Source organism: Hippocampus zosterae, chromosome 3 (assembly GCF_025434085.1).
Source record: "Hippocampus zosterae strain Florida chromosome 3, ASM2543408v3, whole genome shotgun sequence".
Taxonomy (NCBI): domain Eukaryota; kingdom Metazoa; phylum Chordata; class Actinopteri; order Syngnathiformes; family Syngnathidae; genus Hippocampus; species Hippocampus zosterae.
The window spans coordinates 6,722,787-6,749,968 of NC_067453.1; the positions used below are offsets into that span (position 1 = coordinate 6,722,787).

General features: G+C 46.5%; 1 protein-coding gene across 2 annotated transcripts; it reads right to left on the reverse strand.

The window, feature by feature from the left end:
- Positions 1-1,566: 1,566 nt before the first annotated feature.
- On the reverse strand, positions 1,567-25,524 carry LOC127597693 (ras association domain-containing protein 8). Of its 2 annotated transcripts, none has more exons than XM_052060928.1 (6): positions 25,056-25,524; positions 10,117-10,314; positions 8,586-9,379; positions 8,266-8,463; positions 6,686-6,830; positions 1,567-3,186 (listed from the first exon to the last, which is right to left on the reverse strand). In XM_052060928.1, the coding sequence occupies exons 2-6, from the start codon at positions 10,217-10,219 to the stop codon at positions 3,065-3,067; spliced, it is 1,362 nt and encodes a 453-aa protein (XP_051916888.1). In that variant the 5' UTR covers positions 10,220-10,314; positions 25,056-25,524; the 3' UTR covers positions 1,567-3,064. The 2 variants fall into 2 exon arrangements, with proteins under 2 accessions (XP_051916888.1, XP_051916889.1); XM_052060929.1 differs by having other exon boundaries at positions 10,117-10,317.
- Positions 25,525-27,182: the final 1,658 nt, after the last annotated feature.

A 27,182-nucleotide genomic window follows, 5' to 3' on the forward strand; every position in this document is an offset into this window, starting at 1 on the left:
ATAGGAGTCCATGTCTCGCTTCAAATATCTTTCGCTTTTATGGAAACGGTACTTAACACCAAGAACAGATTTAATGTCTTTGTATTTAAAGCCAATTTCAAAGTAAAATTATATTAAACTCACGAACGGTTGAACACGCTCCATAACTGTTGTCTGTGCTTACACGTACGATGACCCGGAAGCACGTCAACGACCATTAAAAATAAATAAATGAAGTATTGCGAGATCTCGCAATCTTTCTTTGCGAGATCTCGCATTACTTTGCGAGCTCTCGCAAAGATTTTTTTTCCCTTCCATGTCCCCTTAGGGGCTCCGTATAAAAGAGATGACCGCAGATGAAAAACAATGGGCCCAGCCCAGCGGGGATCCACACGCTTGCTTACAAGTCAAGTCAACAGTATTTATAGAGCACTTTCAAACAGCCATCGCTGCATACAAAGTGCTGTACATGGAGCAATTTAACATGCACAATAAACAGTAAGACAAATCAGTAATAAAGGCGGTAGAAAGCACCAAACAGTAAAACCAAGAACAAATCTAAGTCATGCTGAGTTGAACGCCAAAGAATACAAGTGACTTTTGAGGAGGGCTTTGAAGATGGGCAGCGAGGAGGCTTGCCGAATGTTCAGTGGGAGCTCATTGCAGAGAGAGGGACCAGCAACAGAAAAGGCTCGATCCCCTCGGAGCCTCAGTTTAGTTCTTGGTACTTCTAATAATGTCTGGTCCACAAACCTGAGGCGCCGGGCAGGTGTGTAGGGGGGGATGAGCTCAGAGAGGTAAGGTGGCGCGAGATTATTCAGAGATTTGAAAACAAAGGAGGATTACAGTATTATCATTTGCAATTCGACGAATAACTAGATGATTGTGATTCTGACAATGATTGTTTTTGTGTGATCTCGTGGTTTTGACAACAAAGAAGTCTAATTACTGTTAAATTGGGGCATTGGGCTTTTAAAGTCATTCAAACTTGCGTTTTGCCTTCAACAATGACGCGTGTGTCCATCCATTTTCCGATCCGCTTTATCCTCACATGGGTCGCTGTGGGTGCTGGAGCCTAATCCCGGCTGTCTTCGGGTAGTAGGCGGGGGACACCCTGAACCGGTTGCCGACCAATCGCAGGGCACACAGAGACAAACAACCATCCGCGCTCACACTCACATCTAGGGACGATTTTGAGTGTTCATGTTATATGCATGTTTTTTGGAATGCGGGAGGATACCGGAGTACCCGTAGAAAACCCACGCAGGCCCGGGGAGAACATGCAAACTCCACACAGAAAGGTTGGAGCCGGGATTGACTCCACGACCTCTGCACTGTGAGGTCAACGCGCTAACCGAGGAGGCACTATCCATATATATATATATATAGAGAGAGAGAGTCAGAGAGTCAGAGAGAGAGAGACAGAGAGAGACACACACACACACACACACACACACACACACACACACTTGTTAATCTTTGTTCTCGTCAAAGAGGCACATGTGGGTCTCTCCTAAGTGAGTATCTCCATCTACTGGCCTAATCATGAAACACACTTCAAATGAACAGCACACATATTCCCAGAACTTTTACTTCTGTCATACGGCTTTATTGAATCATGCGATTATAATCTAGTCAGCCATTACAACTGTCTATCTGTCAAGGTGTAATAATACTAAAAAAAATTTTTTTTAAGTTGGTACAGGTGACATCTTGCCAATCTCAAGAGCATTGTAAACAGTAATCACAGCTACATTCCGTCACATAAACACACACAATTAGGTTCCTTTAAGTAGAAATCCACCCTTATTTATGAGTTGATACCTTCATATAAAAAAAGTTCAATTTAAAAATAATTAAGTAAAATAAAATAAGTGATTTGAAAAGAAATATAAGTTATACATTGGCTATAACGTTCCGTGTGGGATTTGTACAAAGTGACAGATGCTAAGACTGCAAACATCACCAAGATTACAGGAACCATGGAAATAAAGCGTAAAGAATGTCTTCAATCTGTTGAATCGGAATACTGATATTTTACAACAAATGGGAACAACACAGTCACAATGTGTAAAAGAACTTTCAGTCACATCCACTCTCACCCATTCTTGATAAAACAAGAACAATTTTCCTCGTTGCTATGCTATCAGTGCAGCAACGTGGCACTACGCTATCTGCCCAAATTACAGACTTATCTATTCAATATCGCCACAATAGCTTCATATTCATCATCATTCACTGCCCAACGAAGACATTAAGGCACTTTGCTGTTGTTAGCAGCTGAGATACAATCTAACAAACACCTATTGTACATTAAAGAGCTGTAGCATGCCACAAGTGATTCACTGTACTGTTGGTTCTCTGCACGTATATGGAGATAAAAACATCACAATCATGCGCTCAGAGCTATTCATCTTTGGCCACAAAGCAGAAAACTCCCCCCCCCCCCCCCCCCAAAAAAAAACCTAATAAAACATTTTAGAGGGAAATTTACTTGATTTCATGGAGTCGATATGACAGCAGGAATAAGGGCACTGCATTTATCGTAGAGGGAACGCATCAAGTGACGAGCTGAAGGAAAGGAACCTATTAATGCATAGTCTAGACAAGTGATAGTAAACTAAATTATAACTAATAGGTTTCTTATATCCGTCATAATATCAATATCAATCAGGCATCAGGCGGAGGAAATGTGTCCATTGCATAACTACTAAATTGATATAATTCACGGATTCACATTCATTCTAAAAAGGCCATTGTTTGGAATTATAGTACCAGCATGAAACCAGTCGGAAGCATTCAGCAGTCACTAGAGTGATTGAAATGACAGTACATGGTTGTGTTTTAAAAAGACGTCCATTGCAGCCTGATCCATGTTTAGAAATGGTTCTCAGTGTATTCTTCACACAAGACCGTCGGTTGTGCCAACGTATCAGATTTGAGCATTTTTCCTTTGCGAAAGTTTGCCTTATTGTATGATTTGTGTTACTGAAGTATCCTGTACAAGACATCCAATTGAAAATGCTCTACGGAGAAATGAGTCAATGTGCTATAGTTCCCAACAGCACGGGTGTGCAGTGGAGCCTCAAACATAGATGCCCTCTGGGTTCAGGCCGGAGCTGAGGGGACTTTTTAAGACTCGTAGATGACTGGACAAGGGTTGCAGGGACACGGGACGCTTCAGGGAGCCAGTTAGTGGAACCATATCTGAAAACAAACACAGTAAATGAATACAAAATAGGGAAAATTAGTTTGCACATAATACACGTCCATTTTCATTTCATGACAACCCATTTTCGATAGAGATTGTACTCAAAAGGTTCACGGGTGAGCTGAAGCGTAGCCCATGTGATTTCCTCTGAGAGCTGAGGTAAACCCAGAACTGGTCCCCAGCCATACACAGGGCACTTCTAGACAAACAACCTTTCAAGACAATTTCATGTCCTTTGTGCATGTAACACGTGGCATTGGAATGAGGGCAGAACCTGCAGATGAAACGCAGGATGGCCGAGCAGAGAGTAGACAGTGGGACCTCTTGGCTGTGAGGTGGACATGCAGTACTATTTAAATCTCCACTGTGTGCCCAGATGCCGAGGCAATAATGCGAACTCACAGTCCCAGGAAAAAGCAAAACGAATAAATCAATGAATAAATGAATACGCTTTACCACCAGGGGGGGCGGGGGGGGGGGGGGCTATTTGCTACAAAATGAGACGAGTAAGAGACCTGGTGGCTTTTCTTTCCTCTCACTCACTGTCTCTAACTTTACCTCGTCTCGATTACCACACATGACAGCATTGCTCAACTGATGTCGCGCAACGAACTTTTGAAGCCAGCCTCGGGACGCTTTGAAGTCTTCGATGCTCATAGTTAGCGCTATGGAACTCGCCTCGTCTCTTATTAGCGGTCCAGTTTGCGGACAGTTTTTAACATGATAACAAAGAAACCATTCTAGGAAATGTTCATTTACCCGAGCCACAAGCAATTCACTCTGAGCATGGAAATTGCCAGAATGAGTAAGAATCGCTTCCTTGTTTTTCAAAGTCACATAGATTTGAGCCTTTCCGACTCCAGGCGTCTCCTGAATGTTTCGTACTTTGTTACTCGCTTCGTTTAATCAGATACATATCACTTTCCCTTCCACGGTCATCACTCTCTCCCTCTTTCTTCATCTTCCCCTCCCTCCCTGTGCTCTGCAACTTGAAGTAACTGCTCCACCGGATGTTGAAATGCCTGTCATTACAAGTCCAAACGAAATGAATGCAATCAAACTTTAATTGTGCACCAATCTTCGGTGGGCCGGATTAAAAAGACCAACAGGCCGGATCCGGCCAGCGGGACGTAGTTTGCCCATCTCTGGGTTAGAGTGTACCTCCGCCAGCCCAAATCGAGGTATTGATGCTGAAAGAGCAATATTGTAAAGGTTGATAAATATCTGGCGTTCCAATCTTTGTGTTTGGTCTTGTATTCGCCAAAACAGCACACTTGTAATTCCCCGGGTTAATTTTAATGCAGCGCACCATCTTAGAAATGGATGTAACGTTCATTTATGGTTTTATGAAAACGAAAATCGACTGAATTCGATGAATCAACTTTTTAAAACGCAGATTGTTGCGACATCCACACGGTTTGCATTCCGCCCTAATAGCTTTTTCATAGACCAGAATCCTGTGATAGCACGAACTGCCTGAGGCAGCGAATATCAATCCAGGCTCGCCTTTTGATGATGTTACGGAGCCAAGAAGGAGCAAGTATGTCTCTATGCGTTGGACACTCTCCTATCTTAAAGTTGTTGTCTGCTTCCTGTCTGTTCCAGAACAGTGGTGTGAGTGATAAGCATGTCTGTCGCCTCTATGATAGGCCAATTATATACAATACAGAAAGAAAATTTGGCTGCTTTGGTACAGATTCTATAGTCCACTAATAAATTGGTGCATCAGAGGCCTAAGAGGATTTAGTCAGCCGTGTCTTTCAGACAGACTTTGCTGTAGCAAGTGTGCATTCACTCAGCAGTTGTGACTTGCTGCATTAAGATAATAATTAGATGTGTGGCGACATCGATGCGACAATTGCTTCCAATACAAAGAAGCAGGCAGTGAGTCTTTGGTATTACAGCATCACACTCTGGCGGAGCCTGGAAGTGTTTAATCTCTGTTATGTCTCTCAGGTTGACTGAGTTGGGGAAGAAAAAAAATGGTGGGAGTGTGAAATGCTTGTGTGTCTGTCCTGTGATTGACTCGTGATGAATGCAGCACATAGCCATAAATCAGGCCGGATACACTTTAGCTTCCTTTTGACCCTGAACAGGATAATTTGTAGATAATGATTGGATGTTTTCAATTATTACTAAGCAGTCTTCTTCCGATAAAATTGTGTAATTTCTATAAACTAATGGAAATAAACCTTTATTTTGATGATGATTGAATCCCTGTAATTCAGTGCTTCTTGTCTGTTTGTCAGCTCTTTTGGAGGACGGCAGAGCTGTGGTCCGACGGGCCCTCTCCAGAAAGTGCTGAGCATATGTGAAAGAGGCGCACGAGGGGAACAGAGGGTAAATGTAGGACTTGAAGTCAGCTCCTCCGGCTGTCGGCATGTAAGCGCTACTAACTCTTTGTGCTGTTTAAATCGCTCGCACGGAGCACTATTCCAGCTAAGGCACCTTGTACTCTAATGTATGATGACACTATAATGCATGCTTCAGGTCAGACCCATTCAGATGGGTCAAATCTAAGTGAGCCTTCAATCACTTGACATGCCATTTCCACAAGGTCTGCTCTCTGACATTTAACTTAACAGTGTTAAAGTATTACAAACAGTAATACTGAAAGCTCTTATTGTTCAACGTGTGTGCTGATCATTTATCCTTTACAGAAGTGGACCCCAACCTTTTTTGAATCACGGACCGGTTGAGACAAGTACATGCTGTTTGCAGAGCGGCAACCTTTTTTTTTTCCCATTGCTTTTCAGTTGCCCTTTTTAAAGCACTGCTACTGACAACAACGAAAATTATAACATCCACCATTGAATTAACATGCATTCATTTCAAACAGTGTTACTCAAATATAGAATAAAATAACACAGTGAACTGCTACGAAATGGACCAAGTGGGAATAATAATGTAAACATAATAATTTTTTTGTTATGATCATATGCTATCGCCATTTGCAAGATTGCTGCGGTCATCCAGTGGCTGATGGCTCGTTATTAGCGACTGAACTGCTAATGTTTACGTGGGGGCAGGCTGTGCAAACTCCGCTCACATTTTTGCTAGTTATTCAAATGATTCAGCAGGTTTGACTTTGACGACATTGCACGCACAACCGCTTCCTCCTCCACGTCGCTCTGGCAATACCGCCAGGAAAGTAACTTTTCGTGTCAAAATAGCTTCCTCTTCGGAAGTCATGGCTGCACATGAGCGGCGCGTTTCAAAGTACGTTTCATCAATTTGTTACATTTACTTTCTGTTTATTGCTTCCTCTTTCTGGCGGATTCTGAACTAAGGTTAAAAGCAGGGCTCCGATTATCTAGAGTCGCGCACATTTCCCACGCCACATTTGAGTAAATTTGCTCACAGCTCGCAGGTCTGTCTCTGTTCGGCTTGTCCCAAATGCGCCATGCGGACCGGTGGGTGGGGACCATTGCTTTACAGAGCACAGATGGGTATATTTACCAATGTATATCAGCAAATTAAGAGAGAGGACATTACCTATGACACGATTGCTGCTTCTACTTTCATCCTCTGCAGGTTCAGCTGGCAGTACTGTGACCTTGGTGCCAGTTTGCTTGATGAACTGCTGCAGGTTAACCTGCCTGAGCTCCTTGGTTAGCTGCTCCAGCTCATGCTGCATGTCCTTTAATGAAACAGTATATTATTCATTCATCCAGTTTCCGATCGGCTTTATCCTCATATAGGGGATCACACACTCACTGTTGTGAAAGTCATGTGACACACAGTCACATCAAATTACCTCAGACATTTTAATAGTTTATATATTTTATACAGTATGAATATACATATGTAGTGTGTGTGTGTGTGTGTGTGTGTGTGTGTATGTGTGTATAAAATAATAATAACAATCAACCACAAACAACTTTAAGCTGTGCGACCGAGACATCCATCCATCCATCCATTTTCTGATCCGCCTTATCCGCACAAGGGTCGCGGGGGTTGCTGGAGACTATGCCAGGCGTCTTTGGGCAGTCGGTGGGGGATCCCCTAACGGTTAGGGTGTCCCCCACCGTCTGCCCAAAGACGGTAACCGGTAACCTGGTAACCGGTTACAGGCCAATCGCAGACAGTATATTACCATGAGGATATGTGAATTCATGCGGGTGTTGAATACCTATTTTATAAGCGTAAAAAAAAATAAAATCATTCAACCTGTTCTGCAACACAATATATTATAATATTAAAACGAAGTAATAACACAATTAAATACATTGTAAGGCATTTGATAGTTTGTGCGTCATGACATATTTATTTATGTCTTTATGTCTTCATAAGCAGTTCAATTTCGCTGTCCTTATTTTTAGCTGCGTGTGTTTTCAATGCACTGCATGTTTGCACTCTGGATGAGAGGAAAGAAATTTCATCTGTGCTGTATGTCGCACAGAGCATATTTGACAATAAAGCTGCAATCAATTCGTTGTGCTGCCCGCCTTGGCCACTAGCAGGCAGTATAATGCAGATGCAAACGAAGACGGTAAGTCTCTTTCAGGGGACACATTCAAAATCCATTTCGTCCCGATTCCCACGGGAAAAAAAATAACATTGGGAGCCGCAAACACTTTTTGACATCTGAAATGACGATGTTAGCCTGATATACAAGTAATTGTCTTCGTCTAGTTTAGTCTACGTTTAGTTTGACAATAAACTTAAAGTGGAAGTGGCATTGAAGGTCTTGAAGCTTCTTATTTGACGAATTGTTCACTATTTGTCAAATTTCTGCTTATTGTGAGGCGAGTTGAGTTGAGTTTACTGCCATCTGAAGTTTGCTCTCCCAAGTCAAAGCAAAACAATTGGCCTCATATATTGAAAAAAAGGATGCCTGAAAAAGACTTGCATGCCATTAATATCAATAAAACAATCAAATAAAAACAGCAAGTAGGATGGTAACTGAGCATCCTTTTCGTGCCGCATGAAAACGTAACCTTGCACCGACGTGGAAATTAGCTCATTGGGTGCCTTTCATGACCTTGAAAAATCACAGGTGGATGAATCATTTACTTTGTCGGGCACACAGTATAATACTCACGGGCAGAATGACATTCATATATTTGTCTCACCTGTAGCTTCTTGCTGCTTTGTCCCAGTGACCTGTCCACATTTCTGCAGCTGCTCTCCATCTGGACAGCTTGTCTCTCTTGTGCTTTCAGTTCTGCTTTGACTAGGAGAACCTGAGCTCGAGCCTCTGCCTCATTGAGCCACTCGGTCTCCTGACGCTCTCTCTGCAGACGCATCTCCTCCAATGCAGTCTCTATGCCCTGATGGAACAGGAAACATTTCAAGTGAAGAACTCAAGACTTGAACATACCGTCAATGTCACAAAGTGCCGTTGTTTCCTTCATTGGTTATTTGTTTGCTGTTCAAGTTCAACAAAACACACCTGCACCATTGCCAGCTTCTCGTCAATCTCCTTTTCGCATCCCTGCAGACGACCACGCAGCTCTTCCAGCCTTTCCTCCAGCTGCCTCTCACTCTCCAGCTCAATCTGTAGCTCAGTTGTCCAAAACTCCTCCTCCTCCATCTCCACCTGAGTTTTCTTCAGATGCTTCTCCAGTCTCAAAATCTCCTCTAACAGACCCCCACCCGAGTCCTCGCAACAGACTGGAGTTCGTCCTGCTCGCACGTCGGCCCAAGCATTGAGCTCATCTTCATAAACCTCCAGTTTCTTCTCCAGCACACTAAGCGTTTCTCTCTGAATGCCCACCAGTCGAACCAGGTCCTCCATGCGACATGCCCACAGGCCCTGGGATGCACTCCCAGCGGCTCCTCCTGCATGCTGGTAAGTCCCAACATTTTCTAGATGAAGTCTCCTTTTAGCTTCAGCTTCACTCTTCCGCCCACCGCTCAGTATCTCCCTCAGACCTCGGGGCGCTCCTGTAAAAGTGAGGGACTTGCGCCGAGGCTCACGGCGACAGAGGGAGCGCTCATTGGGATGGTGAAGCTTTGCGAGTGGGGGGAGGCTCTGTCGGTGAAAGCCGCGTTCAGGCCCCCGCAGAGGGGGCCCTTCTGAAGGGGGCCGTTCAGTCAGGGAAGGGCCTGTGCGAAGCAAAATCAGCTGGACATCACCTGCATATTGACCCCAAGTATTAAGAGAGGCCACTGGGCTCTCATGAGGGGCTAGATGACGCTCTGTGTCCCGCCATTTTTCGACCAGAGTGTATCTTCCAGTCCGACCTGCCAGTAACACAATAGAGAGATGCTTTCAAGATATGCACAGTAGAAAAGCGAGTTTCAAGATGTGCTTTCAATTTTTTGTCATCACCTGGACAAAATTTAGGCTGGAAAATCAGCACTGCTCAACACAACATCACACAGCATTTGTGTTAAAAGAAAAGGAAAAGGCAGAGGAGGGGGCTCTGCTTTGTCAGCTTGGCAGGGGAGAAAAGGATGAGTCATACTTTCCCTCCTCCAACCCTGTATTTGTGGGAAGTGATGTCAATACGGTCTGCTCAAGCACTTCTATTCCTCGCAGAGCCAAATGGGGGTTGGGGGTAGATTGTAAGAAATTGACAATGAGCAGGAACGTCATGTGAGGGTAGATCGGCAAAGAAATGTGTTCTTGTTTCTTAGATGACAGATAATTGAGTGGATGAGTGTTTCATAATCTACTTTTTCTGTACTTTCAATATACTTCTATACTATATACTACTATACTGTCTTTCATACTGAATGAAAGTAGTTAATTTTCTATGAATTGGTCTTGGGTAACAAAACCGTATTAGCCGTTGTCCGGTGCCAACATGTTATTCAGCGAAAAGTAATTTACTAACACTGGTCTTTTTAGGGGCTACTGTAGCTATAGATTGTGAGACATCAACTAGTGATTAACAAAGAGAATGTTCTGGAAAATCTGAAACAAAATCACACAAGCATGACGAGAAAATTCTGATCTATTACAAAGCTTGCCTTACCTATCGCCTGAGCCAGAGCAATCACCACTTCCTGGCACGTTGTGGCTTCAGTAACCCCACACACGACCCTTTGAACTCCATCCACCCATACCTTGAGCTCCATTGTGGGTCAAAAGTGATGAGGCTTCCTGTGATGTGTTGGATCCGACATTCTTGAAGACATCATATGCGCAAGGGCAGCTGAAGCCTTTCTGGCTGCTTCTTGGGTCAGGGGGGGACACAAGCGGAAAAAGGAAACAGACAGTGAGGATGTGCTCAAGGATCCCTTCCCTTAAAGTTGGACTCAAACTGTTGTTATTTGGTACTGTTCGTCATCAGGCTACTAATAGTTGCTCATTGTGAAAATATTGAGTTCAATCATCTCTTTCAGTCGTCATGCCAAGACCATCTGGCCCTCAGAATTGTTTTGAACCTAAGAGGCACTGTACGTCGTGTCGACTGAGAAGCAGGAAAATAGTGCGACGTTCCCAGGCCCAGATCCCACTTTGGTCAGTAAAACTAGGAAACCATGAAGACGGAGGAGGAAAATTAAGTGTGTGACATAACAGAGCAAATGACGCAGCATGAAATGTTTTGTTGCAAAACAGAAAGGGAGAGCCAGAGGGGATCACAATGCAAGGAAGTGACAAAGGCTTTTGTTTGTGATGCAACTGTTCTTTCTAATGAATCTCTTCTGCTCATCACAACATGCACAAGCTTGGATGTGAGCAAGTACTGTACACCCAAAGGATGATCACATTTTGGATCAATTGTACTCAAAGCAGTCTGCGGAATATCGGGCGAGGTGCAGGCAATTATATTTACAAAGAGTTTTCATCGCGGCAGCTGGATGACGCGATCAGATAAACAGGATGCAAAACTCACAGCTGGATCTGCTGGTTACTGAATTAAACGGAAATGACCGTCTTTTTCAAATACTGTACTGAGAGCCTGACAAGCCCGGAGAAGGAGAAATAGCAATGACAGATAGGTTTCTCCAAAAACGTCCTCAAAATCTGGCGAAACTAGTAAACAGCACTGCTTCTGAGAGAGCAAAATCACATCCTGAAGATTAGCACAAGGATTGAGTCAAGCTCTTTTGTACAGGCTGCAACTGGCTTTTACTGATTTGTGTTACTGTATGTTGAAAAGAAACTGCTGCTGGGTGTTAGGTTCCGAGGTCGGCCGGGTCGCGATGGCACCGGCGGGGGAGTGGTCCCCGACGCCGGCCGCGGCCCGGCCTGGACTATGGGAGCGTAGGCAGGGCGAACGGCGACGCCCATCGAGGTCGGTCACGCTCCGGGCTCCGGGGGGGCCGGGGCGCGACGGGGTGCGCCGCCGCCGACGGCATCGCGGGGTCGGGGTTGGGGGGTGCTTCGGGGTCGGGGCGGGCGGAGCAGGCGACCGGCCAACGACCGGCACCGTACCCCCCACACGCCCGTCCCCCTCACGCCATCCCGGCCCCGCGCCTCTCCCCGCGGGCCGCCTTCGAACGTCGCCGTCGCCTCCGCCGTCCCCCCTCGCATCCTGCTTTCAGGGTCCGGGGGCCGGGGTGCGCCGGCGCCGACGCAAAGTGGGGTGCAATCTGTAGTTTGCACTTACGTCAGCATTTAAAAATCAACTTTCAAGCTGTAGAATCACCAGTGGCGTTCCGTGAGGGCCAGCAAGGCCTTCTCTGCTGGCCTAAACATTCTCAGAAAAGTAAATTTAATACATTTACTTTTCTGGGAAAAACATAAATTTAATTTGTTATTTTATTTTCATAAATATGTCAACAAATTTATTCTCTGTATTCTTTACGTCATATTATTTGCACTTAGTCGAGTGGCTTTAAATGTTATTTTAAATAATATTGAAAGCCACTCAATAAATAACTTATTTATTATGGTAGAGTTTTTAACCAATCATATTTCAGAAAGCTTGTGTTGCCAGGTAAACTAAACTTGCTCAGGGCCTTCAGATTAAACATAGCAGGCCCCTGTGCGCTGAAAATGAACGGGCACAGTCTGTCACGTTACGCACGAAGCAGGGAAAAGGAACTGCTTCGTACGTAACAGAGAAGTGAAAGTGAGCAGACCCCCGAAAATAGCAGGCACCGACAAGGACTCTATCAAAACAATAGTATTTATTATAAACAAAAATCCCGCCTAATAAATAACAGAAAACGCTTGGCAAAACGAACACCAGGAAATAAAGAACGCGACAACAGAAAACGCTTGCAAAAAACGGCAAGGAACGTATGTTGATACAAATGCTAGTTCATGCACGAATATATAAAGATCCCCTTGGGACGATGAAAATGTAACTAACGCGAATGGTACCGAACAATAATTTTAGTGTTATGGGCAACAGCAGTGGCACGGCATGTAAATACTCCGGCAATGGGTCAAACGCCGGAGCGCCTAGATATAGCCGGTGTAATCAGTGGGAAATAAGCAGCAGGTGTGTAGCCGGCAGAAGAGAATGCGTGCCACCTGCTGCCGAATACGGAACATGACAGTACCCCACCCTCAATGGACGCCTCCCGGCGGCCCACCCGGTTTGGACGGGTGAGAAGCATGGAAGTCCCGAATCAGGGACGGGTCTAAGATCCAGGAGCGGGGGACCGATTGTCGATCCTCCGGTCCATAGCCCTCCCAGTCGACCAGATACTGGAACCCCTTACCCCTGCGCCGAGAGTCCAGGATGGCCCGCACGGTGTACACGGGGTCCCCGTCGACGACCCGCGGAGGAGGAGGCGGGTTGGGAGACGGAGCCAAGGGACTGGTCGCCACCGGCTTGATCAGCGAGACGTGGAACACGGGGTGAATCTTCATGGTGGCTGGCAGCCGGAGCTTGACTGCGACGGGGCTGACGATGGACTCGACCTTGAACGGTCCGGCGAATCGGGGCCCCAATTTCGCAGACGTGCCGGCCAGGTGAAGGTCCCTCGTCGCCAGCCACACCTCCTGTCCCACCACGTAGGTAGGTGCCGGGTGCCGACGACGATCCGCGATCTGCCGGTTCCGGGTCGCCGTGCGGGATTGTGCCGCCCGGGCCTCCTTCCATACGCGATGAGCCCGTTTGAGGTGGAACTGCACCGACGGAACCTCCACCTGACCCTCCTGGGACGGGAACAGTGGTGGTTGGTACCCGTAGGCCGTCATGAAAGGGGACCGCCCCGTAGCTGAAGAGACGAGGGTGTTGTGAGCGTACTCCACCCAAGGTAAATGGTCAGCCCAGGACAAGGGACGGTGGAGACACACGCATCGGAAGGACGCACCCTGATCCTGGTTAGCGCGCTCCGCCTGCCCGTTGGACTGCGGGTGGGTATCCCGATGTCAAACTCGCCGTGGCCCCCAGTGACCGGCAGAACCGCTTCCACACTTTGGACACGAACTGGGGCCCCCGGTCAGATACAATGTCCTGAGGGATGCCATGGAGGCGGAAGACATGCCTGACGAGGAGGTCGGCGGTCTCCAACGCCGACGGCAATTTGGACAGAGGGATGAAGTGGGCCGATTTGGAGAAACGGTCCACAATGGTGAGAATGACGGAACGCCCACGGGATGGGGGAAGTCCCGTGACAAAGTCCAGGGAGATGTGGGACCAAGGACGAGGAGGAATGGGTAGCGGTTGGAGCAATCCAGCCGGAGGCCGATGCGAGGTCTTGCCGCAGGCGCAGGTGGAGCAGGCGTTGATGTACTCCATGACATCCTTCCATAGCTCCGGCCAACAGAACCGCTGGGAGATGAGGTGCACAGTCCGGTTCACCCCGGGATGGCAGGCCACTTTATACGCGTGCCCCCACTGCAACACCTCAGAGCGTAGTGGGGGAGGTACAAACAGCTTCCCTGCGGGACAAGAGGCCGGGATATGGACCCCATCTTGGACCTCCGGAACCCTCCGCTCGATCTCCCACCTCAGTGCCCCCAGGATGCGATGATCTGGAAGGATGGTACCAGGTGTGGGGTCCCTTTCTGCAGGATCGTGGAGGCGGGAAAGGGTGTCAGGCTTTGTGTTCTTGGATCCGGGACAATAGGTGAGGGTGAAATTGAATCGCGTCAGCAGAAGCGCCCACCGGGCCTGTCGCGAATTCAGTCTTTTCGCGGACCGAATGTATTCCAAGTTCTTGTGATCCATGAAAACAGTGAAGGGCTCTTTAGTCCCCTCGAGCCAGTGTCTCCACTCCTGTAGTGCCGCCACCACAGCTAGCAGTTCACAATTTCCCACGTCGTAATTCGCCTCGGCGGCACTGAGACGACGAGAGAAAAAGGCGCAGGGGTGCAGCTTCTGGTCAACCGGAGAACGTTGAGACAAAACTGCCCCCACTCCTGAATCCGAGGCGTCCACCTCTACTATAAAAGGTTGGTCTGGATCAGGATGCTGCAGTACCGGTGGGTTAGTGAAGGCTCTTTTCAAGTTCGTGAATGCTGTGTCCGCGACCGAGTCCCATGTAAACGGGAGCTTAACGGAAGTCAGCCGGGTTAACGGTAGAGCCTGTTGGCTATAATTACGAATAAAACGTCTGTAGAAGTTGGCAAATCCCAAGAAGCGTTGCAGCTCCTTACGGTTGGTGGGTGTAGGCCACTCCACCACCGCCTTGGTCTTAACGGGGTCGGCTCTCAGTTTACCCTGCTCAATGATAAATCCCAGGAACGAGATGGTTTGTACATGGAACTCACACTTCTCTGCCTTGACGAAGAGCCTGTTTTCTAATAACCGTTGGAAAACGAGTCTGATGTGCTGTTTGTGCTACTGTACTCACCGGGAGAAAATCAAAATATCATCGAGCTAGACGAAACAAAAAACATTCAGCATGTCCCTCAAGACGTCATTCACCAGACTCTGGAACACAGCGGGGGCGTTAGTCAGACCGAAAGGCATGACCAAGTATTCGAAATGGCCTAAGGGGGTTTTAAAAGCCGTCTTCCACTCATCCCCTTCTCGAACGCGAACCAGATGGTACGCGCTACGCAAGTCTAATTTTGAAAAAATTGTGGCCGATTGTAGTGGAGCGAAAGCGGAATCTAACAACGGCAGGGGGTATTTATTCTTTATCGTAATGTCATTGAACCCCCGATAATCCACGCACGGCCGTAACGACTTGTCCTTCTTCTCTACGAAGAAGAACCCGGCACCTAATGGTGATTGTGATGGTCTGATGAGACCTGCAGCGAGCGAGCTATTAATGTAATCCCTCAATGCCTCTTGTTCAGGTCGAGACACGTTATATAATCAAGAGCTCGGCAGCGGGACGGCCACCTGCGGGTCTATGGTGCAGTCGTACGGACGGTGCAGAGGCAGAAATCGGGCGCGATCCTTACTAAAAACCTGTTTTAAGTCATGATAGTAACTAGGCACCCCGTCAAGGCAGATATCTTCAGGGGCATCGTTACCGACACGCGTGTGTTCCCCTACAGCAGACCGCAAACAATGCTCATGACAGAACGGACTCCATAGTTCTATGGCCGGGCGGTTCCATGATACATGGTTCCATGATTGGGTTGTGAGTTTTGAGCAAGGGTAAACCGAGAATAACCGGAGCGGCTCGGGAATGCATTAAATAGAACCGTCTGTACTCTACGTGATTCCCCGACAACCTGAGCTTAAGCGGTTCTGTGATCCGCGTTACCACCGCTAGAAGGCGTCCGTCGAGATCGTGAACACGTCTCTTCTCGGCTAGTTCCTCGCTCGAACAGCCTATCTCTGAGGCAATGTCGGTGTCCAGGAAACAGTCATCGGCACCGGAGTCTATCAGGGCCCAGATCTGACGCGTACGGGACGCCCCGTAGATATCACCCTCGAGTTCAAGTCTCCTGGTGCGTCCCGGTCGAGAGTCGACTCTACGAGGCTCTCGTGATTCAGCGCGAGGTCGTGACTCACAGTACTCGACGGTCGCAGGTGGTTGAGGTCCCGATGGGCAGGGAGCGGCCCGAAGTCTCGGTTGGTCACTGTTGTAATCAGCCTGGTCCTCGATTCGGTACCGTCTCTCCTCTGGTCGGGAATTGCCGCCCCCCAGCTGCATCGACTCCTCCCTGGCGGCTGCCCTCAGGTCGCTAGGGTGCTCCCCGGAACCAGCAGTCCGAGTTGTCTCGGGGAATGCACCGAGATCCGCTGTGTGCCGGCAAGGAAACCAGCCACTTCCGCGCTCCCGGTCTCTCTCTCTCAGGCGGTTGTCCAAGAGCAGAGAGAGATCAATCAACTCCTCCAGGTCGGTCATGTTGTCGCGGGTGGCCAGCTCATCTTTCAGCGCTGTGTTGAGCCCGCGACGAAACAAGCCACACAGCGCTCGATCTCCGTAGCCACTCTGGGCGGCCAGGATGGGAAACTCGATCGAGTAGTCCGCCACGGATTGTCTCCCTTGGCGGAGCTCCAGGAGCCGACCCTCAGCCTCTCTTCCCCGCACAGGATGGTGGAACACCCGACGAAACGCCGCCACAAATTCAGGGAAGGAAGATCGAAGCTTAGGTTTTGCTTCGCGCACTGCCATTGCCCATGACGCCGCCCGACCAGTCAATAAGCTCATGACGTAGGCGACCTTCGCGTCATCACTGACGTAAACGGACGGCTGCTGGTCAAAAACGAGCAAGCACTGGTGGAGGAAGTACCCGCACTGACCATACTTGCCTCCATAGCGTGGAGGATGTGGAAGCCTCGGTTCCCTAAAAAAAATAGGAGACTGGGCGGGAACCTCCGGGGTAGGTGCTCTCCGCCCTTCTAAAAGACTTACGCGAGGTTCATATTCCTCGAGTCTGTGAGCCAAAATGGAGACCGCGCGGCGGAGCTCGGATATCGTTTGGCTCTGCTGACTCCTACGTTGCTCTTGGCGGGACAAAGCCGACAAGATCTTATCGATGTCCGCGGGATCCATGGTGGCCGGAGTATTCTGTCACGTTACGCACGAAGCAGGGAAAAGGAACTGCTTCGTACGTAACAGAGAAGTGAGAGTGAGCGGACCCACGAAAATAGCAGGCACCGACAAGGACTCTGTCAAAACAATAGTATTTATTATAAACAAAAATCCCGCCTAATAAATAACAGAAAACGCTGGGCAAAACGAGCACCAGGAAATAAAGAACGCGACAACAGAAAACGCTTGCAAAAAACGGCAAGGAACGTATGTTGATACAAATGCTAGTTCATGCACGAATATATAAAGATCCCCTTGGGACGATGAAAATGTAACCAACGCGAATGGTACCGAACAGTAATTTTAGTGTTATGGGCAACAGCAGTGGCACGGCATGTAAATACTCCGGCAATGGGTCAAACGCCGGAGCGCCTAGATATAGCAGGTGGAATCAGTGGGAAATAAGCAGCAGGTGTGTAGCCGGCAGAAGAGAATGCGTGCCACCTGCTGCCGAATACGGAACATGACACAGTCAGCTCGCAAAGCCAATCAGATCACGAGTCTGCGTACCGGGGCCAGCTAGAACGGCTTACGTCGACACTGGACGTGCACCTTCGGTGATTGGATTAGCGCCTGCTAGAGGGAGCCGTTGCTGCATTTTGACCCAAAATGGCCGAAGGAGAAGACGTTGATCGTGTTGCAGGACTACTTTCCACACAATTTTCAAGATGGACCTTCCACTGGATTTACCAATTTAAGTTGTTTTACCAAGGCGGCAAGGAAACTTCAGATCATGGCTGGGCACTTACAAGCTACGGTACATTCGCAAACGTTTGGGGACACTCGCATAGATAGATAGATAACACAAAAACTGCAGCATACAGTACAGGCATATGAACAAAATACAGTGTAACAATATGCGTCACAAAATTAGGACTATTTGCTACAAAATGAGACTAGTAACAGACCTGGTAGTTTTTCTTTTCAACTTTATCTAACTTTCTTTCTCTAACTTTACCTCTCCTCGATCACCACACAAGACATTGTTGCTCAGCCGAAGTCGTGCAACGGACTTTTGAAGCAAGCCACGGGACGCTTCGAAGTCCTCTACGCCCATAGTTAGCGCGATGGAACTCGCCTTCTCTCTAATTAGCTGTCCAGTTAGCGGAAGGTTTTTAGCGGAAGGCATTCCTGGAAACGTTCGTTTACTCGACTGTCTGTCGAGCCACAAGCAATTTACTCTGAGCAACGAGTCGGATGCATTCCACTCTCTCGTCCACGGTCATTACTATGATCTACAGGACGTAAATGTAAAATGTAAATGAATGAAATAGAAAAAAACCCTGCATGCCAATAGAGTCACTAACATGTTACCGTTTTGGATCCAATGAGAGTGAATAGAGGTGCGGACACAGTTATTCTGTGGTATCGAGTGGGATTTGCTTGAATTTGCACTAATGCGGGCTTCAGTATGGCTTCTGGGTTCCGGGTACTGGAACTTCCGTTGTTATGAATCGTTCGTTAATGTAATATCGTCGTCGAAATTTCAATGCATAGGTTTTTATTCCAGGTGAAGGAATTTCCCTTTGACAGAAATCTGTAGGTGGGAATACTTCGTAATATACCGGTACCCATTTTGTAGTTTAGTCTATTAGTGCTCTTATACGGATTAAAAAAAAAAGTTATTTTATTCATCAGCTATGCAGTACTTGAGTTTTTTTCACTCAATTCTTACTCAAGTAATTATTTGGAGAAACACTTATTTTTTCTTGAGTCAAATTATTTAAGCGTAACATGACCCTTACTTGAATACAGATTTTGGGCACACTTCCCACCTCCGCATATAACTATATAACTAATCTTTCAGAAACTTATCAACACAAACACTCAACAACTGATGGAAAATATTAAAAGCTTTATAACAATGCCTGCTTCACACGAAGGTCAGTTTCAAACATAATGTGACGCATGAAACACTCATCTAGCGTGAGGGACTCCCCGTCAAGGACGTTGTACTCTGAGAGAATTAAAGGCTCCATAAAGCTATACCAGTGTCACAAATGGCCCCATTGTTCAACTACCCTTTGTCAATTACCCCGCCAACATCAGGACATACACATAGACAGACAGACACACACATACAAACACCATCATTACCAATACAAGTATAAATGTGTAAAATATTGCATACATTTACAGTATTTCCCAAAGTCTTTTGTCTGAAATCAATATCATGTCTCGATAGCACATCTTAAATTTTTTTGTGGGTTATTGTTATTACAATGTTTTTTTTACACACGCACACGCGCACACACACACACACACACACACACACACACACACACACACACTACATATATGTACAGTATATACATATAAAATATTTTATGAAGATGTCTGAACTAATTTGATGCAACTATTGGTCACATGATTTACACAACAGTGAGTGTGTATCTATGTAAGACCATTTTATTCTATGGTGAGACTTTGATCATTTTACACTGGCTGAATTCTATTTTTGTCCGGAATTTACACTTCAAATAGATCAGGCATAAAAGAGCAGAGGGATGCAGGGAACAGCAAAAAGGTCACATTCAGTATTTTTCCTGCAGGCGCCTAAAACACTGGAACAGCTTTATGAACCTCTTTCACATTAAGGCCTTGATGCAAAGTAGCCTTCAGGGATTAGAATTGGGAGGGGAGGAGTGAAGACAAATAACAAAAATAAATAGAAATAAAAATGATTGCCATGTTGACAGATTAAATGAGACGGGTTTAGGTAACACAGCAAAACCCAGTTAAATGTTTTTCTCACATTTCTGTAACCCTAAAAATTAAACTCAGGTGATTTACAATCACTGACATGCATGAGCATTTAACCACTCCCTTAAATACAGACACATGAAATTTAGATTCATAACCATCACGGAAAACCTGACAATCAGAGCAGAGCTCTGCAGGGCAGAGAGCCATCTTAAACTCTGCACGCTCCACTCCTCTAGCTTTTCCAAGCCACACTCTGGGGAGATGCCCACTCGCTGATTTGTGCAGCTCATCCAAGCCAGAGAAGCATTTCATGAGATTGAATAGGACTTAAAATCCTTTGATACGATCAGCCACAGCAAACATGTAAACCCTCGTGAGCAAATGTTCTGTTGCCTCAAGAGAGCAGAGAGGTGTGTGCTGTCTTTGTGCCAGTGCCGAACCTCAAGGTAGAGTTGGCTAGAGAAACGCCGATTTCTGTAAACAACAAACCATATGCTGGGGTGGACGTTTCATAGTGGTTTACCTGGTGCTGAAACTCACAGCAAGGAGAAACGCTGAAGAAGACTTGAGTGCAATAGCTTAATACTTGCACCGCCTCTTCTAGGGACTTACAGAAAATAAAGCAATCACAAAATGACCCGGCAAGTGTACAGTTAAAATGACTGCCGCTCTATTACTGAGGTACCACATTTTCACAACCAAACGGCACACCGTATTAAGTGGTGCAATGTCAGTTACGGGTGCTATTTTTTTATTAAACACAGACACAAGACGCACTGCATTAGTGGATGCAGGCATGGTAAAATGTACGCTAGCTTAAAAAATATGGTAGCATGCACGCACACGAGCGTATGGTTTTAACTCATTCACTCCCAAAGACATTTTTAAATTTTTTTGGTCCAGAATTGGCTGGTACTGAATGAGTTAAAAAGGCAGAGGGAGCAAAACTGAGCTTGGTTGTACTTTAGTGAAGTATTCAACACTTGTACTCACAATGTACTCACTTTATTTTTTTTAATCAATCCTCATCCACAAATCCATCAAGTCCTCATTTTCTGTATCGAAAATGAACAGCTGGGCAAGTTCTCCATTAAACACGCCAGGTTCCCTGTTGTCATTGCTAGAGTCAGTCGCGTTGCCGTGCAGCTTCTCTGAAATGATGCCGGCTTTTGCGAAAGCTTGAACAACAGCGCAAGAGGACACGTTATCCAAAGCGTCCACAATCCATTCACAAATTGTGGCGTAACTCGCCCAACGCTGCCTCCCAGTCTTAGAATGTGTGTGGGCTGGATGTATTTGTTGGCAATCTTTTTGTTGTATTTCAAAATGTAAAGTATGCTTGTGCCTCATCACTTGCCGCAAACCAAGCGGGTAAACTAGGGATTTGTTGAGAGAACTGTCGGTCATGGAAGCCAAGTGAGGCAGGCTATATGCTATATAGACTTATATACAGCGACTGGGGTCGTGCCTTTCGCGTCCTCTTCCACGATAAGCCTTCTCCCTTCAACGTTCGCATGCTGTCCTCAGTTACGTCCGCCTTTCCGCCATATAACAAGCGTGTTGCCACAAGATCACTCAGTCAAGCGGGCCCCCCATCGCAGTCAGACACTAGCATTCCCAAATTTTGGAACTTGGTGCATACACACGCATTCCTAGGCACTCCATCCATTTTAGAGAAAATTGAAGACTTCCAAGTGAACTCTATCGTCGTGAAAATACGATTTCATCAATTGAACAAAACGACCTGGAGTGAGAATAATTTGGTATGAAGGCTGTGTTGCCCCAAGTGAACCAAATACCTCACAAAAGAGTTCTGCAGCTCATTGAAGAGCTAAATACAGTCTTGGTTCGGTTTGACTTTGAGAGGGTAATTATGGTTAATTGGAATGTTTGTGGAGCACTTCTGACACACCAAGAGTACGTCATACAGCTGAACGTTTTAAACAATGGTCCGTTTCTTCCATGCTTGTAGGCGTGTTTCAATGCTGAAGCTTTCAATCCATTTGCACTTCCTGTGGTGCAAGTGTGGTTTACACTTTATAGTCAGAAACAGTTCCTTTGTGAGTTGGTGAAAAAAAAGAAAAATGTAGTTCATTATCCACGCTGTCGTCAAAAGCTCCAAGCGAGAGGAATCTGAACAGGATAGGGTCACGTGGATTGTTATGCTTTGCAGTCACTAGTATGGATGCATTAGAAGCAGACTGGATTTTACTAATTGGAAGCAAGTTTATTATTTCACTGCCGAAAGAGGCTGTCAGAAAAAAAAGCATATCCTCTCCGGGGAAACTTTTGAACAAAAACTTTTGTTTTTAACCTGCAGCACAGATTGGTGGAAACTTGAAGGAGTGAAGTTCGCCAGTCTGGCGGAGTCATTAAAGGATGTCTGCATACCAAGAACTTCACAAACTTCAGAATGGCTGTCGCGACCCACTGAATAGCCACTTGGCAGCACTGAAGCGTCCACTGTCGAAATGCTCAAATTTCTGAAGAATAAGTAGTTTGCAGTTAATTCATTTTGTGAAATGAAAATGCAGCAGCACTTTCTGTTTCGCTTTCCATTTGCGGTTCCCCGCTTTCTTTCATATTCATACAGAAATATATTAAATTGAATCGGAATCAACATGGACTTGCATTTGCGAACCACTGACAACCACAATCACTGCGCTCAAAGGGCAAGGTTCTTATTTTGTGAACAAGATAAGAAGAGTGCTCCTCTCCAAAGATGCCACCAGAGAATTAGAATGTCCCATTCAAATAGTAAACAATGGAGCGCATGGCAAAGACTGTAACCAAAAACGGGCCTTGATCTTAAAAGAGTCAGCGCTGATAACATCCCGAGTATACATTCCTAGCCTTTGAGAATGCAACAGCGCATGACCAAAAGATAAGGATGCCATGGGAAACTATTCCCTGTTTACTTGGTGCTTAGGTGGCAGTCAGTAGCTATGGCGAAGATGGGCAACTGACGGGTCGCGGCTTGCATTGGCAACCACACCCTGAATGGCCCTTTCATTAATTTGAGAAAAAAAGGAGAAAAAATAGGGTTTTTTTCGAGGAGAAATTAGAAAGGTTTCCTCTCCTACATTTACAAAAAAATAAAATAAAATCCAGTGTATTTCCATGGCTGTCAATAACACGTTTTTTGTTTCTATTTTTTGGGATCAATTCATAACGAAGACGGTAGAAACGCTTGAGGTTCCTCTCTCACTGTTGGCGTTACTATGAGAGCAAAAGGTTGTGTATCTCTGTCCGTGTGCCCACACTCTACTGCCGACTAGTGTAGTCTGCCTTTCGCCTAAAGTCGGCTCCAGCTCCCTGAACACAGTAAGCGGTGCAGAAAAGGGATGGATTGCTGTATCGGTGGTCTCTACATGCATCAGCCAAATGAGCAACAAGTATGATTTAATAAGCATTATATTTGTTTTAGACCATATTTAAACTTGATTTTGTTCCAATATTTAAATTTTGGTCTCTGAGTGTAAACCCCTAAATGTCCCTCTGCCTCTCGAGTTGGCTGGTATTAACAACTATTAGGCCCTGAAGTAGCCCCCTCCACTTAAGATGTCAACGCTGGCAGCGACTCGAACATCTGGATGGCACATTTGGGCGGGCAATAATGCTGCTTTTGTTTCCATGCCATATGCATTGCTTGCTGGCCAGCTTTGAAGAGGCAGCAGGGACACAGCAGGGCAGTGGGAGGCTCCTCGACAGGCAGGCTTTAAATGTTACAGGACTGTCGTTTGTAAATTCCAGAGGTGTCAGGTAACAAAGTAAAAATATTTCATTACCTTAAGTGGGCGGCCCGGTAGTCCAGTGGTTAGCACGTCGGCTTCACAGTGCAGAGGTACCGGGTTCGATTCCAGCTCCGGCCTCCCTGTGTGGAGTTTGCATGTTCTCCCCGGGCCTGCGTGGGTTTTCTCCGGGTGCTCCGGTTTCCTCCCACATTCCAAAAATATGCATGGCAGGCTGATTGAACACTCTAAATTGTCCCTAGGTGTGAGTGTGAGTGCGAATGGTTGTTCGTCTCTGTGTGCCCTGCGATTGGCTGGCAACCGATTCAGGGTGTCCCCCGCCTACTGCCCGGAGACAGCTGGGATAGGCTCCAGCACCCCCCGCGACCCTAGTGAGGATCAAGCGGTTAGGAAGATGAATGAATGAATTACCTTAAGTAGAAATTTGGGATGTCTATACTTTAGTGGGGTAGTACTTTGTACTTCTGCTCCTCACATTTTTACACAAATAACTGTGCTTTCTACTCTTGACATACAACAAAAGCCTTGTTACTATTTCATTTTGGGAGTGTGTTCATTCCAGTTGTTGTTCAAAACACCAATCCAAATAAATCATGCTACGGTATATGGAATGACTTGTGATTGGATGAGAAGTACGAACATTGTAACATTATAGATTATAACATATAACATTCCGTTTGGCAATTGGTTTGTACGCAGCACATGGCACCTCCACGTGATGCACATCAACAAATCTGTGATTACTCACGACAGTCAAACTAGTCCAGACGTCGAGCACTGCCGGCAAGCTACCAATAAAGGTTAGTGATGACACAGTTTTCAAGTTGGAGTTTTGTACCGTCACAATACTGAACTCCTGGGGGCCATCATATGGATTCATCTGATTACTATTGCTCGAATGCAAGCTTAATCAGAAAATCATGTTGAGACTATCAGGACACATAGAATAAAAAACTTGACATCTATCTGCTCAATACATCTTTTCATCCTTGCCCTACCTATAACTTTTATCTTTTAATTAAGTTTACGTGGTAATATCTATACTTTTACCTCATCCATGAACGTCAGTACTTTTGACAACACTGTTGAATTGAAATTTTATACAAATTTTCCCAGCGGGGACGTCACATCCATTTGACATCACTTTGATGTTGCAGATTGTATTTTGATGTCACCATGACGCTGAATTGACATCAGATGCCTACAGGGCTGTGCATAAGTACAGTTATGAACCCGATGAAAAAATGGCAAGACCAATATTCCCATATGGGGTTCTGCTACTTCTGTTTCTTCTTTTTCTTGCGAGATGAAGTGATTGTCTTCTCATGCGCGAGTATGGGTGGAAAGAAATAAAGCAACACCCAGCAACCAAGACTAAGATAGTTTCTTGAAAAGACATGAAAATCATCACCAACTAACCAAGCCATGTAACGGAATTCGGTTGATGTTATGTGCGGTGAAGTTGAAATAGTTGCGAACTTGCTTCGAAGTCTTAACAATATTCCATCATTGTTGGCCAAAGGCAGAAGAAACTACCAGGGAAAGCCTTAATCAACACAACAGGAGTAGACAATAATTCCACTCTGATTAGCGCCATGTACTGCTCTTACCTTTCTGGCGCAATGAGGACTCGGCTCACTACTGCTTTTGCGAAGTGAAGTTTGCAGATGAAACATTCGGAGAGGCAAAGATAACGCAAATTGTGTCCTTCTTCACCATAGCCCCTGAACGACTTGCGACAAAGTGCTGTTGGTCGTTTCGGCGAAAAAAAAACGACGAGGACGATCGAGCTCCCTGCCCCAAGTTTGACTCGGTACACTTGGAGGTGTGCTGGTGTTTTGCTCTCTCGCCAGTGAACTGCGGGGGGAAAATAAGCCCCTCTCCTTACGCTTGTCTCCTCTCTCCTCCAACAGGCGCACACATCGCATTGGAAGTGGGGCACCGCAAGGCATTGTGGACCGTTTAAAGGGAGAGGCCACCCTGAGCCACAATTCCCGCATCCAGGACCAGGACATCTGTTCACGAGGAGGCGTCCTGAACATCCACACGTACTGACCTTCAAGTCATCTCACCTCACCTAAAGACACGTTGCCTACAAACCTTTGGGGAAACGGTACCCCCCCCCCCCCCCGTCCCACCTTTTGCTTCCCCATTATTTTCTGCAACCCAACATACCGCCCCTTCTAGGGGGAAAAAACACTCTCCACCGCTAGGAAATATACAGTAAATCAATTTACAACAAAGAATGCCTAACAACATGGAAGTGCATCAATTTGCCACCAATCCAAATAAATAAATACACAAATAAATAAAAGGGGGCACCACTGTCAAATACTGTAGTGTTTTATTTTTTATTTTATACTTTATTCTTGGAGGTCACATCCTGTGTCCATCCTGTCATTACACTGCTGTTCCCCTTGGAGGCCCAGCGCCTGCCCCACTATTTGAGAAAGACTAGCCAAAGGTAGGCAGGACGGTGAGCGACTGGCTAGTACCTCACAGTGCAGAGGTCTATGGTTCGAATCTGGTGCTGCCTTCCTGTGTGAAGTTTGCATGTTCTCCCAGGGCCTGTGCGGGTTTTCTCCGGGTAATCCAGTTTCCTCCCACATTCCAAAAACACACATGGTAAATTCATGGAACACTTTAAATTGTCCCTAGGTTTGAATGTGAGTGTGAATGGTTGTTTGTCTATGTGTGCCCTGTGATTGGCTGGCAACCAGTTCAGTGTGTACCCTGCCTAGTTCCCGAAGACGGGTGGGATAGGCTCCAGCACGCATGCGACCTTGGTGAAGATAAACGGCTCAAATAATGGATGGCTGGATGGAAACCCCAAAGCAGGGGCGTCCAATACATCGGTCCCGATCGACCGGTAGCCCGCGGACTTGTCCCAAATCGATTGTGAGGGGTGCAGGGGGACATGGAAAAGAAAAAAAAAAGATTTGTGTGTCTATGTGCACGTTATTAAAAATTATTTTTGTGTTAGGATACTCAGTTGCACTTTCACCAAAAATTATTTTTTTAAATGAAATCAAATAGCTGGTCATCTGGTGGCACACGACCTGCACATGATGTTGTTAGGGGTCAGCAGACTGCAATCTTTCTTTCTTATTATTATTCTCATTTTTGTTTCATGTCCAATTCACCGATGGCACTGTCGGAGATGTTCGCTCGGACAGTTGAACAAACAGACTCAGGAAAAGATTGTCTTTGCTGCCCGCAGGAATCGCAGTTTTCCATGAAGCCACTCCATGTGCGCTTCTCAACTGACACCTGACCTCTGCGGCCTCTGCCTGCTTTTTGTTGATTGTGTATGCCGTCGTCGTCGGAAAGGCCCTCGTTATCGAGGAATGCGGCCCCCAGGACAGGGCGACGGCTCCTGGTGCTTGTGTCTCTGATGACTGTGGAGGCCCAGTCTTCCCCGAAAACCCCGCCCGCAGGATTGACAGAAGTGGGTTGGGTGGCCGGGCGGTTGCAGGGCCCTGTCCTTCCTCCGCGCTCGCCGGTCCTCCTCCGCAGCGACGCGTCGAGTCTCGAAGACCCGGACCCCGCCCTGCACAGCCCCACGCCAGGCCACCCGATCCGCGGCCAGGTCAGCCCACTGTGCCGGGGGAATCCGGTACCGCTGAAGATGACCCTTTAGCTGGTCTTTGAATCGTCTTTTCGGGGCTCCGCGGGGACGGGTGCCCTCCAGCAACTCCGCGTAGAGGAGCTGCTTCGGGAGACGGTTGTCGCTCATC

Coding starts and splice junctions, on each gene's coding strand:
- LOC127597693 (XM_052060928.1), bottom strand. CDS start 10,219: ATGGAGCTCAAGGTATGGGTGGATGGAGTTCAAAGGGTCGTGTGTGGG. Junction 6,831..8,265: donor AAAGCAGCAAGAAGCTACAG/GTGAGACAAATA, acceptor GTTTCATTAAAG/GACATGCAGCATGAGCTGGA. Junction 3,187..6,685: donor AAGCAGCAATCGTGTCATAG/GTAATGTCCTCT, acceptor GTTTGTTTTCAG/ATATGGTTCCACTAACTGGC.